General features: G+C 38.0%; 1 protein-coding gene across 1 annotated transcript; it reads right to left on the reverse strand.

The window, feature by feature from the left end:
- Positions 1-703: 703 nt before the first annotated feature.
- Positions 704-8,471, reverse strand: zc3h15 (zinc finger CCCH-type containing 15). The gene is made up of 11 exons (XM_067480785.1): positions 8,252-8,471; positions 6,904-7,005; positions 6,630-6,735; positions 6,312-6,464; positions 5,680-5,771; positions 5,410-5,592; positions 4,760-4,840; positions 4,504-4,569; positions 4,244-4,354; positions 2,621-2,756; positions 704-1,760 (listed from the first exon to the last, which is right to left on the reverse strand). Exons 1-11 carry the CDS (start codon positions 8,324-8,326, stop codon positions 1,579-1,581), a joined length of 1,287 nt encoding a protein of 428 aa, XP_067336886.1. The 5' UTR covers positions 8,327-8,471; the 3' UTR covers positions 704-1,578.
- Between the last annotated feature and the right edge of the window lie 9,045 nt (positions 8,472-17,516).

The raw sequence follows: 17,516 nt of genomic DNA on the forward strand, positions 1-17,516 counted from the left end.
TATAATAACAATACATATTCAGCTAGTACAAATGATCTTTTATCATAAGAAATAACATACTCAAGGATAGTATAAATGAAAAATGTTAAAATAAATTATTGCAAAAGTTTGCATCCCCCTTAATCACTAAAAAATAAATTTCAGATGTGTTTTTTGTTTTTTTGGGGAAATTGCAGTCACAGTGTGAACATTTTTTAGAGTCCATAGTTTATTGTGCTTTGTAAGAGTGTACATGGCTTATTGTAGTTTTAATTTAGTATCTTGTTGGCATAAAATAGTCTTAAAACTGGTGAAGTGCTTAGTACTGTTGCCTCACAGCTAAAAGGTCTCCAGTTTGAATCTACCTGCTGGCTGCAGTCTTTCTGTGTGGAGTTTGTATGTTCTCTACATGCTTCTCCCACAGTACAAAGACATGCATGTTATGTTAATTGGGGGCTCTAAATTGACCATAAGTGTGGATCTGAGTGTAAATGTCTGTCTGTGTTGGCACTGAAATAGACTGGAGACCTGAGACCTCTCCTCTTGCTCAACAACACCTGGAATAGGCTCCAGCACCCTGCAACTGTGAGCAGGATAAGTGCATTTGATATTATAATGGGGAAAAAATGTTTTACTCTTTTTGCCATTTCAAAATATGGGGATGCAAACTTGTGCACTAAACCGTATGTGGGATGTGGCATCATCTAAGAAGTGACACATTGGATGTACAATAATCGTTTATTTCTTCCGGAGGCAATTCATGCGAACATGATTTAAAATACTGGGCTGACAGACTAACTTGCACTCCCAATTTGGGCTTCTCTCTTATTATAGCACTAATCTCATCTCAATAATAGAACTCAAGCTGGGTCTGCTGCTGGATAATTCACAAAATGAATTTGCTACACAGCTTCAACATCAGCTAATACAAAAAAAGATTTGTAGATGTTTTTACTGTAATAAAAACTGCTCAAACCACAGCTGTTGTTTTGGTATGAGAGGAGGTGAATCTTCTGACAGCAGAATCACTCCTGTTCACTGCAGTTTACAGCAGCTTCTTTACACATCCTTCAATAGTATTACATGTAATTCCCACAGTACAGTCTCACAGGTATAGTGCTTTCATTTTAAGCCCTTGTAATGTCTCACTCTGTAAATCAACATATTCAGTATTTAATTGTATTCAGATAGAGAAGCCCTTGAAGCATAATTTATTGGAAGTATTTAGGTAAGCCAGAGAGGTTTTAGTGCACAGCTGTAAATTCTCTTAATGGAAATTCTGACAAGCAACAACATTTATGTGGACTTGGCCCTGATAAACCCTTAATAGCCCTGTGTGCTGTGGAAATGGGACACCTGATGAACGGACTGTCAAGGGTGTGATGCGGTGTCAGGGGACGATACAGAAAACAGAGGGGGCAGAGACAGTCAGTGATGTCATGATATAGTCAGGCTTTATTACTGGAGTCTCTGAAATGTAAAATCAAACATCTGGTCTCTCTGTTGATCAGCTCCATGCATCCATCAGTCCTTCCCTTTGTCACTTAGTCCGTCCTACCATCCACCTCACACTCCCTCGTCACCCTCACATGCTGCCTCTCAGTCTGCCAGCACCAGTGTGTTGAGTTCTTCGTCAAGCTCTTCCAGATCTTCGCCTGTGAACAGGTTTTCATCCACTGGTACCTCTTCTTCATCCTGCCCTTCTCCTTCCTCACCTTCTCCCTCTTCACCTGGAAGTCCATTGGCTTCAGTGCCACCGCAAGCTCCATTCTGCTTCTCTTCTGTAGACAAAGGAAAGAATTTTCAAATGCCTTTTTCATATACTTAAATGGTTCTCTTTACGGTCAGTAAACACCAAGCACATCTGTGGCAGTTGGCAGCAGTGTGGATATTCAAGTTGAGCAAGGGTTGTCCTTCTGACCAATTAGTAATTTTATTATCATTTATTGTAATTTAATAACTAACTAGCCTCCTGAAGGGTTGACAGAAAAATTTAAATCCCAGATCCTAATTTAAAACAGCTCAGCGTAAAATGGGACTTTCTGTGAGAAATTATTTTTAAAGTGTTTTTACCTATTGGATGCCAGCTGATATCTGATATATGCTACATATGAAAAGGAGAATACCCTAAAGCAATAGGAACAACAAATAGCCTGCTGTAATGAAATGTTCATTCTCAGGTGCCCCCTCTTTTTACTAAATTATCCGCACAAAAAATAGGCCAGATTAAGTAATTTATCACTTAATTAATTTGATACAGAAGAAAACTTAAAAATGTGATTATGATTTTTCTGCAGATATGAATGTTTACTGTAGATAGTCATAAGAAATAATGATGTCCTTGGGGACATGAGCTATAACTAAAGGGAAAAATGTCTTTTCTGTGTTAAAATTAGACTGAGCTGTGACTCAGGGAAGGAATACGGTTTTGAATCATTCTCCTGTGCATCTCTGTCCATCCATCTCGACATCTATTATAAACCCAGTCCTGTAATTTAATGGAGTTTAAAATCCCAGCCCAAACAGTGAATTAATTTACCAGGGACCAAAGCAAATGTTCTATACCCTCCTCCTCTGTGATGTTAAGCATCCAGATTGACCAGCACTCACATGGCAACTAGGCAGAAATACATTTTCTTACCATTTTCTGTTTCCGTTGGCTCAGTCTTATTTCTAGAGGTGAAACGGTCCATGGATGCTACAGTAATGCCTGTGTTGTCAACCTCTTGTGGAACAAAACAGGATAAGTCTATGTCTTGGACCTCTGTAGTGTCAATCTGAAATACAAATGATAAACAGCAGGTTCAGATACAAGCATGACACAAAAACATGTAACGCACAATCTGTCTTTGCTTTAAGAGCCCGTTGTCGGTGCTGAGATGAGATAAGACGTCCTTTCTGTTGGTTAAACAAGAACAACCCACTCAACTAAGTTACAAACTGATTTTTTTTGCATTACTTTCTTCTTCTGCTAAAAACTTTTTAATGCTTCCTGGAACTTCAATGTTCCAAAATAAAACCTGTTAATCTTTACACATTAACTATTTGTTTCCAGAATTAAAGGAACCAGGAAATTAATTAAGGGACCGAAAGCCCAATTGTGCATAATTAAGATAAACCTAAATTAAAGAGATGAGGGAAGGTTTTCTTGTTGCATTAGCCTTGTTATCCATTAATACCCTGAATCTACTGAGAAACAAACCAATGCAACAGGTGCAAGTAATTAAGCGGCAACTCATCTGCTGTTTGATGTCAGGCCATACCAAAATTCCAAACAATTTCAAAACAAAAACAAGATTTAAGTCTGAGGACTGAACCACATCATCTTTTATCACCTGTGAGCAAATAGACTCAGTGATGAGCAAGAAATGTACTGAAACAAAAGTGTAGAGATGCAGAAAATAGAGTTTTAACATTCCATCTACAACATTTCTATATGATTCACTGTTAAATTCAGGAGATGACAGTGGTAAATTTGATTTCATTTGTGAGGAACTTATTTATATGTGGTCACTGTGGCACAGGAAGGTAGAGCGGTTGTCCACCAATCTCGCAGTTGATGGTTATATCCCCAGCTCCTCCGGTCACATGCCGATGTGCGAATTGGTGAATGAGAAGCAGTGTAAAGCGCTTTGAGTGCCAATAGGTAGAAAAGCGCTATATAAGTGCAGACCATTTACCATTCTAGCAGCTTTTGAGCCAACCATAGAATAAGAATGATTGGTGAAAAGGTTAACTTCTCTCCTTCAGAGTTAAACCTGAGCTGCAGTCACAATACCAAACTTGGGTATTTCTAGTATAAAGGATAGATTTATTATGCCACCACGTTTTGCCTTTGAGCTCTGTTTTCTAAATATTTCAATTCAATGGTTCGAATTAAAGAATTTGAGTATTTGAGGGCCATAAGGTATCTTCCAGACAACACTGACCTCACAGTATTACCAAAACAACTTTCTAGAACTGGGAAACATCGAGATCACAACGCTGATAATTCTATTTGTATAAATATAGAAAACAATATTAGACAGTAAACAATGTTGAGGACAGTTATTGCATTGGGACATCTCACTTCAAGTTCGAAGAGCACAGAGGACACATTAAATAAAAAGTCATACAAGCCAAACTAATTTTTCTTATCAACGAAACAAGGGTTTGTTTTTTCTGACCTATTACAATCACAATATTAGTTTTTCACTAAATCATTCAACCCTATAAACACATCCTAATAATACATTAGAAGTGTTTGGCAAATATTCATAATTACCTCTTCATCATCATCTTCATCTTCATCGTTGTCATACTGAGTATCGTCTGCTTCCGCATCGTCATCATCAACCAGCTCTGGACGGAACTCAAACACCTCACGGCCGCTCACCTACAAACACATGTGATATAATTTAATCTTGGGTTAATGACGAAACGTCTGCCTCGGCATCACTTTCAGTAACATGAGGCAGGCACCACGGAAATGCTCACGATCAACTCTGTATGTAATGCACACACAATAGTTGGAGTCAGACTTACCACCAACGATTTTCCAGCCTTAAAGTCGGCCTTCTTCTTCTCCATCTCCTCCCTTGCCTTGTCCACCTGTCAATCAACAGCAGCCAGTTAAACGTTTTTTTAAAGCTTTATGATTTTGTCATGAAATACAAATATGTGTCAATATTCTGGCTCGTTTCCTTAGGGAAATATAAGACACTAAATAATGACATAATGACATTTCTGGCGCTGCCCTCAAATTGACAGAAACAAAATCTCTAACAAAACATTTTCCAACCTTCTCCTGCCTTTTCCTCTTCTTCCAAGCCAGGAAAGTCTCAAGTGTGATCCGAGTCACATTTGCACCCAGAGCTGCACGCTGCGAAGAGATAAAGAGCTGTCAGCATACGGTGATAAAAGATGGCTTTCAGGGAAAAATCGATTTGTTACCTGCCTTTTGTTAAGTTTTGTTTTTGACCGAGTAATGATTTTTCTTGTATTCTTAGTCTTTACAGAGAGACCATCTTGAAAACTACTTACAGTAATATATATGTTAGTGTATCTTAATGCTAAATTTTAAAGGAACAGTAGGAATTACGCCAACTTACTGGCACCAACATCACTTTGTTAGTCAACCATGAACAGCTTGTTAGCACTTTAGTACACGTTTACTACGAGTGAGGCACTGCCTTTGGTTAGCAGAAGTGTGTTTATGCATTTACATTCTTACAGGATGCCGCAAACCATTTATTCATACCAGCAGTCCCTAATATTAACCTACAATTCTTCCTTAGGAGTAGAGAGGAGTAAAATCCCTATTACATTTACTCACTCAGCACCCATATTAACAATTTTTAATAATATTTCTTTATTGGACATTTTTCATAACAAACAAACAAACAAATAAATAAATAAATCTGATTTTAGTTGGAGATGTCCCAAGCTTACCTCATTCTCTATCAGTTCCTCAAGCGATATCTCTTCCTCTTTCTCCTCCTTCTTCTTGTCTTTTTTCAGTACAAAGCCCGGTGGCAGGGCATGCCGGTACATGCAGCTATCACCCCCAGCTGGACACACCCAGAACCAGCCGTATTTATTATTCTCTATGGCCTCCAAGAAGTACTTGCACACCTGCAGACAAACAAATTTGGACTACTTAACAAATATGCTTCTTTATAATCTGTCATTGCTCCTCACTCAGTGTCCGATCAGACTTACAATTTGTGTTTTGGCTTTCTTCTTCTCAGCCTCTCCGTGCTTTTTATTGACCACTTCCTCCAGCTTCTTCTCATCCCAGTTCTCCATAGTGTCTAAACAGAACACAACAGTTCCCCACATTAGATAAAGAAGTTAGCTGTTCAGTGTTTAATGGCCTAATACAACATGTTACCAAAAAATAAATGATGATAAAGTCACCTGTGAACATATAACAGTGACATTATTGTGAGTATTTCATGTATAGTGGATACAATCTTACATCCTGTTGATGCCTTTGAAATAATGTGAATTTATATATAAATTTGGTCAGATTATCATGTAACTAACCAGGTTTTTCATCAGATGGTTTTAGGTTTACAGTTGTTACTTGCATTATAGATTAATCTGCAGACTTTTTTCAGCAGATCTGGCAGTATTAGGCCGTTTGGTTTACTGTATTTCAGACAATAAAGAACATTACACAACACCATTTACTAGGTATTAAGATGATATCACCAAATTGCTGATTTTCTCCAACCAATAATTGATTGAACCATGATAACCATTATACTATTTGGTAAGAGAAAAAAATCATTATGCGGCATCATTAACACTGCTCAGCAGTAACCAGGTCACCTCCGCGTCACACTAACCTTTTTCTAGATCTTCGTCCCTTTCATCCACGTAGACACTTCTCTTCTCACATTTCCTCTCTATCGACAAATCATGGCTGAACTTGCACTTGTCACCTTTAGTACACTGGCCCTGCTTAAAGAATGCACACAGCACTGACTTTGGGTCGACACCTGCAGGAAAGGAGAGACAACTGATTCATCTTTTAAAGTACACTGGCGAAATTTGTTGAACACAAACAATATATACCAGCCAATACCAATTTGTACCCTTAGACTAGGTTTAAAAAAAAAAATTGATTTATCTTCCTATACTTTCACAGACTCTGTTTTGGCTACCTTTGCTGACTTTCTGAGCTGCAACCACCGGTTTGAACAGCTCATTAAGCTCATCCAACTCCTTTTTCTTATCAGACTTCTTAGTGGTCTTTTCTGCCTCTGCAATCTACACACACACACACACACATACACACACACACACACACACACAGTAGATACACCATATTTATGATCATACTGAATCAGTACTCTTTGATAGAAGAGTAATAATCAGTTAACAGTTCAAAAATAGAAGATGGCAACAAGTAACATGGTAATGAACCTTCCCACTAACCTGCTTGGCACTTTGTTGTCCATACTTCACTTGTTGAGTAACGTTTTTGATGAACTTCTGTTGTTTAGCCCCTTTCTTGTTCTTCAAGCCAAATGTCTTATCCTATGGGTAAAAGATGCCAATTGTCAATTTCATAATTATGCCAGAGTAAGCAGCACAAAATACGAAGAATAATGGTGAAAAAGCTGGGCAGTGCAATGCAGCACCTAAAAGTCCTTACATTCATTGTGTACTTCTGAGAATCCCAATTTAAAGCCAACAATCATATGATTCTACAATACACCAAGAGACACATCTGCCGATGTTTGATGTATAACTGTGGTGACCAAAGACAACTTGTCCCAATATGGGACTGATGCTGGTTGGTTTAAACATTTAACCATGTCAACAAATCAACCACAGGATTGGTAGAGTGATCATTTGGTCAACAACACTGTAAACACCTTTGCTGAAGAGTTTATAAATAAGTATTTACAAATCATAAGCAAGCACGTATGAATGACAGAAATATGCTGTGCATCTGCTTGCACATTGTTATACTGTGATACGATTCTGACATTCATCACACAACCTTACTGGCCTTAAAACTGAGATTATGTTGTCGAGAAAGAGTGTGTCTATAGTCTATTGTAAACGTGACAGGTGATAGACGCTTCTCTGATATTCAGGTCAGACTAAACATGCATTGATGGATAATTTCACCAAAACAAAACCAAGCTAAACTCCTGCAGTGATAAATGATACCGCACATAAATATATTCCTAAACAACCTGTGTCTAAACAAGTGACCTAGGCTGACAAGCCGGTTTTAGCAAAAGGTTGTGACCTGGTTTTATCGTTGCCGGGAGCAAAATCTGCTCTAAATGGGTGGTATTTGAATTCTAATGTGTGTTACGTTTATAAAGTTCTGACTCTCCACCTGTTTTAACGCTGAAACATTCGGAAATCGTTGTTCTCATGGCCGATTACAAAAAGGCCCATAGCAGTGCGCCATAACGTCCGGTTTCTATAAATCACGAAGACGTGTTAGTAACAACCCTAATCTTTTCTTCTGGCCTTAGGTACATAAATCTACCTTAGCAGGAAAAGTGAACACTTGCTGTGGCGGCACGGCCTGGCCGCCTCAGTGAGCTCGCCAATCTTGCACTCATTGATGAAAACTTACAAAGTTAGCGCTTGGCAGCTAGATTACTCGGTTATTAATGAGTAAAAGTGATTTGAACTTTTGATGAACACTCAAAACAACTGCTCAAATGGCACTTATGTTAGCATCGGTTAGCACTGTGAGCGGTGTGTTAGCTGGTCAGCTAACGCTAAAAACCTACATGCTAACTCGTGTTATTTTTACCTCAATTATCTTTTCCTTTTTCTTCTCTTGAGTTTTTTTATTTCCCCCGGGCTGGACGGGTTTCTTCGGCGGCATATTGGCTCCGAATTAGCTCTGTACAAAACGCGTGTATATAGCAGTGTATTATTTATTTTAAAATGTGTTTTTTCGGCTGAAACACCAGCTCTACATTACCCAGCTGTTGCTAGCACGGCACGTCAACGGCGCGCGTAGGCCACATGTGAGTTGTTGGTGTTCTGTGGCGTCATCACGCATTCCGATAAGCATGACGGGTACTGTAGTCAATAGAAAAAGTTACGTAAACCCGCAACAATCAAAACAAAATCTAAACTGCTCTACGTATAGAGGCACCAAGCAGCCATAGGGACCTATATAAAATAATTTAAAAATTATATCCAAAATGCATTTTAATATGCAAAACAAACACACATTTTTGATTGCTGAATTATATACATAATTACATTTATATATATTATAGCAAAAATAAAATAGTAATCTTGTTCTGTGCTTATACATTTTTATTTTGAACATATCTGCATGGATGTTGATGGGATGATGGGATTACTCAGGGTTCCGTGTAGGCCTATTTTACTGCAGTTTTGGAATTTAATCTCCAGGTGTCAGTGTTGCAGTATCTGCCGGTTGAAGTGAGAAGTAACAGATGAGAAAAACACTTGTGGATAAGCATAACGAAATTCCAACATCTATCCTTAGAGAGCGCACTAATATCAAGATATCAATGAGATTAAGAAATGTAGGGTTTAAAGCAATTATGAAGATTAATGCTTTCATATCTATGAGAACATACTTTCCATTTTTGTTAGATTTTAAAAAGGACTATGGAGTTATGTGTAAATGAGTTTTGCAGAGCCAACTACATACAAAACACTTTGAAACACAGTGTGCAGAGGTGATAATGAATCAAAGAATTGTGGCTGAAATCAGAGAGAGTAGTCCAGAGATGCCAAATGTCAAAAATGGAGATGATTGGATGAATGATTATGAGGACACGTTTAAACAGATTTTGGTGCATAATCCCATGTGGCTGAAAGTGGTGTTACAGTTGATTTATCTCTTACCAAGAAATCACAAGAGGAAAAAAGAATTGTGTTTCTATAGTAGGTGGTTTACAATTAATTGTCCTAAGCATTAAAAAAGGTTGTTCCAAAGCCACCATCTGGCCTGTGGACACGGCTGTTTTATTGACATTTAATACTTTAGTTGTGTAGAATACAGCTCAATTAAGACACCCCTGGTATGACTTTGAATGGCTGAGTGTTGAATGAAATTTTAGACCTGTTTCTGTAAATCTTGGTTGTGTGTGTGGGTTGTATAGTCCCTGATCACTAAGTGCTTTAGGGTGAAATTAGAAGAAAGCAGAACAAGAAGAGCAACAACAGCAGAGCTGCAATCTTTTGTGCTTGAAATCATACTAAAAAGAAAGCCCTTTTTTGTAACCAGAAGTGTGTCGTGGCTCCCGGGCAGAGAGCCAACCAGCAGGGGTTTTACTGCTTCAGCTGCTGATTCAGCTTGATTTAATTAGATTTCACTTAATTTGGTTTCATTTGGCACATTTGACACATGGGGTCTCGAGCCACATACCTGCTTCAGCTTCAGCCCAATTTGCCGTTCAGGATGTGTGTGTGTTGTACAACACACAACGCAGTCACGAGCCAAAATGGGTCACACACGCCTGCTCCGTTTGGGTTCTCATTTGCTGTTGTGTGTTTTAATGAGCCTTGGGTTTCGAGGGTAAAAGGGACAACATTTACTCAGTCTGGGTAATGACAGTACTAGTAGTGTGCTGTAATGAGTCCCAGAGTGAGACAATGAATTTACTCTAGTAACAGCATCCTTGGCTGCAAATGTGTTACCAAGACATGTGTTAGCATCCTCTCTGCTGTCTGTGCATGCACATGATGCAACTTTACTTCATTTTATATGTGGAGATATTTATTTATTTATTACACCTTGGATCCATTCCACAATGCAGTTCAGTTCACTGGCGAGCGTGTATATAATAACCTATATTGACACAACTCCTGGCGTGCATAGATGAAGGATAGATTTTAAGACAACAGAGGTGTGTAATATTGCCTCGAGCAAACTTTCTGTTTCTCTTCTTCTCATGCTTCCACCCCCACTCTCTCTTTCCATGAGGATCATTGTGAGTCTCAGAACAATCTAATAAATCACTCTATCTGCTGCTACATCATTTTTCCCTATAACCACCTTCTACATATTCATACAAACATCGACTTTTTCTGCAGATAGAATGCATATCACGTACGTACACACAAACGCACCTAAATCCACTAACACTTGAAGATGTAGCGAAACCATCTTCACCCTAATTAGCAAAGCAGAACAGTCAATTGCCCTCTTTTGGTATCTGAGAAAACTTTCCAGTCCAATTTTTCTGAGGCAGTAATTGAAATTTTCCTGGTATTCAGTCTGACTTGGCCTCCTCCTGCTTCCAAGGACAAACTGCAGCACCTTGTCTGCACTGCTGAGTGGTGAGCAGGTCATCAGCTGTCAGCTGCTCCCCATCAAGGAGCTGCAGTACACCAGGGGCAAAGAAAAGGGCAGAAAAGCTTGCCTCCAACCGGGCCCACCCAGGATACTATCTGCTCCACAAGAAAAAAATAAATAAATCTTCACTGTAGATGGGAAAAGAGTGTATACTGCATAAAGGCCCAGACCTCCCATCACCTCACTTGCTTTTTGCCCAGCACACCGCTGAGATCTCATCAGCCTGTGATGCTCCTCGCAATCCAGGTGTTATTTTGTGCAGAAGTTGTTGTAATTTGCCTTTTTTTATTTCGCTCTGGTGAATCCCACATTCCCTTTAACCTCTCGTCTACATTTACATTAGATAATTTCCTACTACCCCAAGAGAACGAGTATGAACTTGTTTTATTAAACTTTGAGTTTTATATTCAGGTAATGAGCAAAAGCAAGAGAAGTAGTGATACTGACAGCGTAAGAACATGTTTTATTTTTCATCATAGGGAATGGGGAATCGTATCCTTTTACTGATAACACAACTTGTCTGCTGGATGGATTGTACTCCGGTCCCTTGAGGCTACTGTCGGTGGAGAGATTGTTGTGCATTCCTCCTCTCTTGCTGGAGTTCTTTCTCCCTGTGTGATGGTTGAAAGCATGTGGAAAATGAAGAGTCTGGAAAGGAGCGCTTTGCTCGATAATCCTGAGGGACTGACGCCCAAACAGGATGTTTAGCCTATTGCTGATGTTTTAGATGAGTAAAAAAAAAAACTGGTGCTGCATTTGTAGTCCTTTTTACTTTTTATACTTTTGTAGCTGCACCGGAAATATCTCAAAATATCCACAGAGCTCCAAACAACGAAATGGACCAAGAGATACTTTTCTGGGTCTATTTTAAACACTGTTAAACAGTTCTTTAACTAGCTGTTATTCAATGACTGCAGAAAAATGTCTAACTGTTTGTAAACCTTATTAGTGTCAATCACAAGTGTTACCACAAGTGTCACCACACAAAAGTGGTGGAAACACTGGCATCACTTCATTGTAGTATATTCAACTGACTCCCTGCATAGTTTTACCAGCTCATGCTCATCTGTGTGGTCAAAAACCTTTGGGTGGTTTTTGTTCTTGTGTTCTGTTTTTTATTGTATTCCTACAGTGACTTTTTTACTGTGTATTTCAGTTTCCTCATTTTATTGTTAAGGCCATCTGCAAACAATATTCCTCTCCAGAGACAATAAAAATGGAATTGAACTGCACTGAATCACTAGGGGAAGAATAGATGGGGTTGGTTTACTGGCTGGTAACTGGAAACAATGTGAATGTTAATGAGGAAGGTCAATACATAAGGTTCGTTTAGTAGCTGCTCCGGGTTTTTGATCATACTACAGAATATTCAACTGGAGTTAACTGGACTGAGGAATGAAAGTGCTTTATTAAAATGGAATTTTGAACATTTGCTAATGAAGATCACATGATCAAAAGCGCCACATCAGCTACTAAAGGGGTCTTGTGCTAAGACTGTTCTCCCAATTTCCAAGAATTAAACCCCAAAATAACACCCACTGCGGACATTGTAACTCATCACACTTAGTAAATTTTGCAGTTTCCATCCAAAAATTAAGTAGTTAATTATAAACTGAGTCAGTGAACAAATAGTCCCATTCACCAGATGCTAAAGTTTACACTTAATGTAGTGGTAAACCCACAGTGTCAATTCGTCTCTGTTAAGAGTTTTTTTTTTTACACTAAGCTAAGTATTACTCAAGTTTTACACTATGAGGAAACCAACACTTAAGAGTGTCATTTATTTTTGACACTATACAATATCAGCGTTCATCCAAATTAACGCTAATGGTATTTACTGTAAATGAGTCTTTGACTTACTCCCAATACAGTGTTTTTTTGTCTTACTACAAAATTTTGAATTTTTTACTTTACTCCATTTCATTAATGTTGCAGTTTGGTCAAAACAACAAAAACAACTTATTCATGTCTTAATAAGTTTTTTTAAAGTATAGATACTAAATCATTGACCCTAGAATTTTTGTAACTGTACAGTATAAAATAAGTAAAATAAGTAAACTAAATTTTTTAAAGATGTATCAATGATGTTTGTCCTTTTTTCATGTCTATGGTTTTGTCTTTACTTTATTGCTTTATTACTTTATGATTATCTTAATAACTAATATTAAAGCATAATAAGTATATGTTTTATTTTGTTAAATATAGTATCACTGTATCCCAAACGAGTAACAGTTCTGTTCTCACATAGCTCAGTGTCATCACATTTGATGGTGAAAGACCAAGAAGGATGCTGCATTAACCCTTTAATTGGTTGTGTAACTGTGGCATTTACCTTTTTTGCCACTATTTGCTGTAGCAAAAACTTTTTTGAAAAACTATCCTAGGCTGTTTATCCTCATAATTATATCTACTAAGGTACTTAAAAATATCAGTCTATTAATTTTGTTTCTCATAGCACATTGTCGGTGTGTGTGTGCATAGAGCTCAGCATCAACACAAAGTATCTTACCCACCTCTTGTAGACACCGACTAGGTTATATAGTTATTAAAACGTGATAATGTGAGCATAAATCAACTAAATGTATGTCGCACATTTGAGCTAGTCACTGACTGTGCTGTTAGCCCTTTCTAGTTCGGCATTTTCAGCTGCTAAACTCGCAGGTTTACAGTGACAAACAATATTAGGTTAGTATAAAACATGGACTTGAATAAGATATAAATTCGAAATATTTAATTTGTCATAAAAGAGGGTTTTCCACAGTAACACAAAATAGCGTCGATACTCAATAAAATTCGGAAGCTTTCATAGCACTTTTCAGAGTTAATATCTTACACTTTATGTGTCCAACCCCTTTGACACTGTGCATTTTACACTGGTGAATCCAATCTAAATATTCTCACAACACTGGGGGTGATCTTCCTCTTCCCGATGTTGGAATAACAAACAAATTGACAAACCACAAGCAAGTCAATTTGCAGCTACTAAAAAATATGTTCCAGTGAAACTAAACTGAACAATACTCAAGTTGCATGTTGATGTAATGTAGTTTAGCCCTACATTTATTAACAGAATCCAAGTAGCAAGAAGGCATTTGGGGTGGATAGTGGGTGTATAAAAGCCAGACCATAACATTTCTGGTAATTAAGTTAGAAAGTATTTAACCACAACTATTGAAAAAACTTCAATCAAACCTTAGTCAGACAAACTGAATGTTATAGTGCAAGATCGGATAAAAGTACATCGCCTGATAACATTTGATTCACTATCAAGAGATTTGCAAATTAACATTTATGTGACTAGTCAACATGACCTTGTTATGCAACAAAAAACAGAAAACTTATTTGCCTTTGCAGTTTAGTAGCATTGAAAAATTTTTTTTTAGGAGACAGATTTACTATATTAAATGCTACAAAAACAAACGTTTGCTACACATTTAAAAATATGTAGCATGGTTCATTTGGTATTTTGTCCAAAGCTAATTACAACTGAAATACAGACAAGTTATAGTGGATCAAGGTGAAGACTAGAAAAAAGTTTCTCAACAATCTAACATAAGTGCCAAAAAGCTTGTAGGTGCAGGAATTAACAAACTGTATAAGTGACTAGGACATGACTTCTGGAGAAAGAGCCAGGATCAAGAGATAGAGAGGGAGAGAGAAAGAAAAGGGGATAGTAGGAGAGGCCTCTAAGTGTTCTCAGAAGAGACACTTAGTGAAGTTTTTAAAGACAAAGGGATTTAGCTGACTGAATCAAGTTTGGTAACTTATTCCAGTACTGAGAGGCTGCAAAGGTGAAGATTTCCTGCCTCACAGTCAATGATGGATGGCCCACTGGACATAGACCCAGGGGGCTGAGAGGTCAGAGGGCTCAGAGCCCCAGTCTCTGAAATTACTTTCCAGATTTATTGTTATCTCTTCATATATTATAAACAATGACCTAAAACTATCAAAAAGATGCACAAAACAGACACAAAATGAACAAAAACTGTCTGTGCCCAAGGGCCCATTTTGTCATTGTCAGTAAATGCTTGCAATAGCTACTCCATTTTTAGATTTTAGCGAACAAGGAGGCTCAAACACAAAATTATGATGGTCATGTTTCTGCTACATTTTGGACATGTTCATACTTATTCTGTCTTATTGTCAATGTTTGTAGAACACCTGTATGTGAGGTGCATTACAAATAAAGTTTTGATTGCTTTTAAATGGCTCAACAAATTAAAGTTGCATGGAATCAACACATTCAAAGCTAAAACAATGTGCACAATTAGATATTTGAAGGCACGTTGTTTTAGTGGTATGAAAAACAAACAGGCCAATCAGAGCTTTCCGGGATAAAATGGTGCCATTATCTTCCTGTGCCTGAACCAGAAAAATAACAGCAGAAAAAAAACTGCCATGAAAATGGTAACAAGCTTCACTGGAGCTGATTTGCAGAAATAACATTTGAAGATCATCAGATGTGACTGAAAGATTACTAAATGAAGCTGAAGGTGAGATTATGGTCAAGAATGAACTTAGATGCCCAGCTTTTTTTTAGATTTGAACATCTACAATTCCATGACAATAGGGCACATTCTAACTGCTGAGAAAGACCATGTAATATTAGGGAAAGCACATGAACTGAAAAGACCTCATGTGAAGTTTTTTACGGCAAAAAAAAACAAAAAACAAAAAACACGCCAGGCAAAAAAGTCACAATTAACATGAAGTCAAGTCAAGTCAAGTCAAGTGGCTTTTATTGTCATTTCTACTATACACAGTGGTACACAGTACACAGTAGAAATGAGATAACGTTCCTCCAAGAACCAAGGTTCTAAAAAACAACACAAGCTATGTAAAGTGCATCGAGTGCAACCTAGTGCAAACAGTGCAGACGAAAAACAGTACAGACAGACAACACAAAATAACACAGGACAGGACACAGAACCCAAGACAGTGCCGACCAGTAAACCTACTGTATACTATTTTACAGTACAGTACAGTACAGTCTAGTGTGCTAAGGGTGTAAAAAGAGCAGCATGTAAACAGTATAGTGCATTTGAATGTGCAAAAAACAGCAGGTTAACAGTGAAGTGCGGTAAATGTAGAATAATAAAAGTAAATAAATAAATAAATAAGTGTGGAATGAATTGAGATGAGTAATGAGTGATGAGAGTGTGTTGAGTTCAGTTTGTAGTGTGTTTAAGTTTTAAGCATTTCAGTTCTGTGTGTTGAGGAGCCTGATGGCTTGCGGGAAAAAACTGTTGCACAGTCTGGATGTGGCGGCCCGAATGCTTCGGAACCTCTTTCCTGATGGCAGGAGTGTGAAGAGTGTGTGTGATGGGTGTGTGGGGTCGTCCACAATGCTGTTGGCTTTGCGGATGCATCGTGTTGTGTAAATGTGCATAATAGAGGGGAGAGAGACTCCAATGATCTTCTCAGCTGTCCTCACTATCCTCTGTAGGGTCTTGTGATCCACGACAGTGCAGTTCCCAAACCAGGCAGTGATGCAGCTGCTCAGGATGCTCTCAATGGTCCCTCTGTAGAACATGGTCAGGATGGGGGGAGGGAGATGGGCTTTCCTCAGCCTTCTCAGGAAGTAGAGACGCTGCTGGGCTTTCTTGGTGATGGAGCTGGTGTTGACTGACCAGGTGAGGTTGTCCGCCAGATGAACACCAAGGAATTTCGTGCTCTTGACTATCTCCACTAAGGATCCATCGATAATCAGTGGAGAATGGTCGCTCTGTGCTCTCCTGAAGTCCACAACCATCTCTTTAGTTTTGTCAACGTTCAGAGACAGGTTGTTTGCTCCACACCAGGCTGTTAACCGTTGCACCTCCTCTCTGTAAGCTGACTCGTCATGAATGAATCCTAATTCATGAAAAATAATGCAAAATGTTGCAAGTTAGCATGTGATTCATTTTTATAAATAGGACATCCCCTCATTTCAGACTCTAGTATGACTGTAAGAATTTCTTCTAGATTAGAATATATTTCACACATGCTGTAACTAAATGTCATATCCCTGTTGAAAACAGCCTTCATTCTTCATTATTGATAGACATAGACATAGTTAAGACTCATGCACCAAAAGCCAGACGATAACGCAAAATAATTACTGCATGGAACAAAATCCTGTTTTTGTTTGATTCAGTTCTTAGTCCAGATGATAATGCGAAACTGATCAAAGATTACAAATTACCAAAGATAATTAGACTTCTTCTCCTAAATAAAAAATTTGTAAGCTCATTCCACATTTAGACAACCGCCACCTGAAAAAAGTATATATATATATATATATATATATATATATATATATTTTTTTTTTACGCCTACTAGCAGATGATTGCTGGCAGTAAAACTCAGCACTATTAGAGTTACAAGTCATGTCACGTTTGCTCAACAAATTGTTACGATTTAAGGACTTAATAAACTGTGTTTCTGAAATATTAACAGATGAATTTCCGACAGTAAAGACAAATTTATTGCAGCTCGAAATGAAACCTGTAAATCAGTTTCAGATCCATAACTGGGGCTCTTGTTATTGCCAATAAAACAATACAGACAAATGTTTCACCTGCTGCCATTTACAGCTTGTCAGATCCTTGCAGGCATGTCTAAATTTTAATATTCTTTTGTTTTTATTAAAGCAACATGAATGGTAATTTACTCACATAAACTGGTGGTTGAAAGTTTGACTAAATGAAGGGAATCATCCTTTTCTGAAGTCCAGTCACGTCCTCTGTGAGCG

Source organism: Channa argus, chromosome 1 (genome assembly GCF_033026475.1).
Source record: "Channa argus isolate prfri chromosome 1, Channa argus male v1.0, whole genome shotgun sequence".
Taxonomy (NCBI): domain Eukaryota; kingdom Metazoa; phylum Chordata; class Actinopteri; order Anabantiformes; family Channidae; genus Channa; species Channa argus.

What these genes read in the sequence shown, in the direction of transcription:
- zc3h15 (XM_067480785.1), bottom strand. Translation starts at nt 8,326, where the DNA reads ATGCCGCCGAAGAAACCCGTCCAGCCCGGGGGAAATAAAAAAACTCAA. An exon ending in AAAAGGAAAAGATAATTGAG is followed by an intron (nt 7,006 to 8,251) that starts GTAAAAATAACA and finishes TTTTACCCATAG; the next exon opens with GATAAGACATTTGGCTTGAA. An exon ending in AGCTCAGAAAGTCAGCAAAG is followed by an intron (nt 6,465 to 6,629) that starts GTAGCCAAAACA and finishes CCTTTCCTGCAG; the next exon opens with GTGTCGACCCAAAGTCAGTG.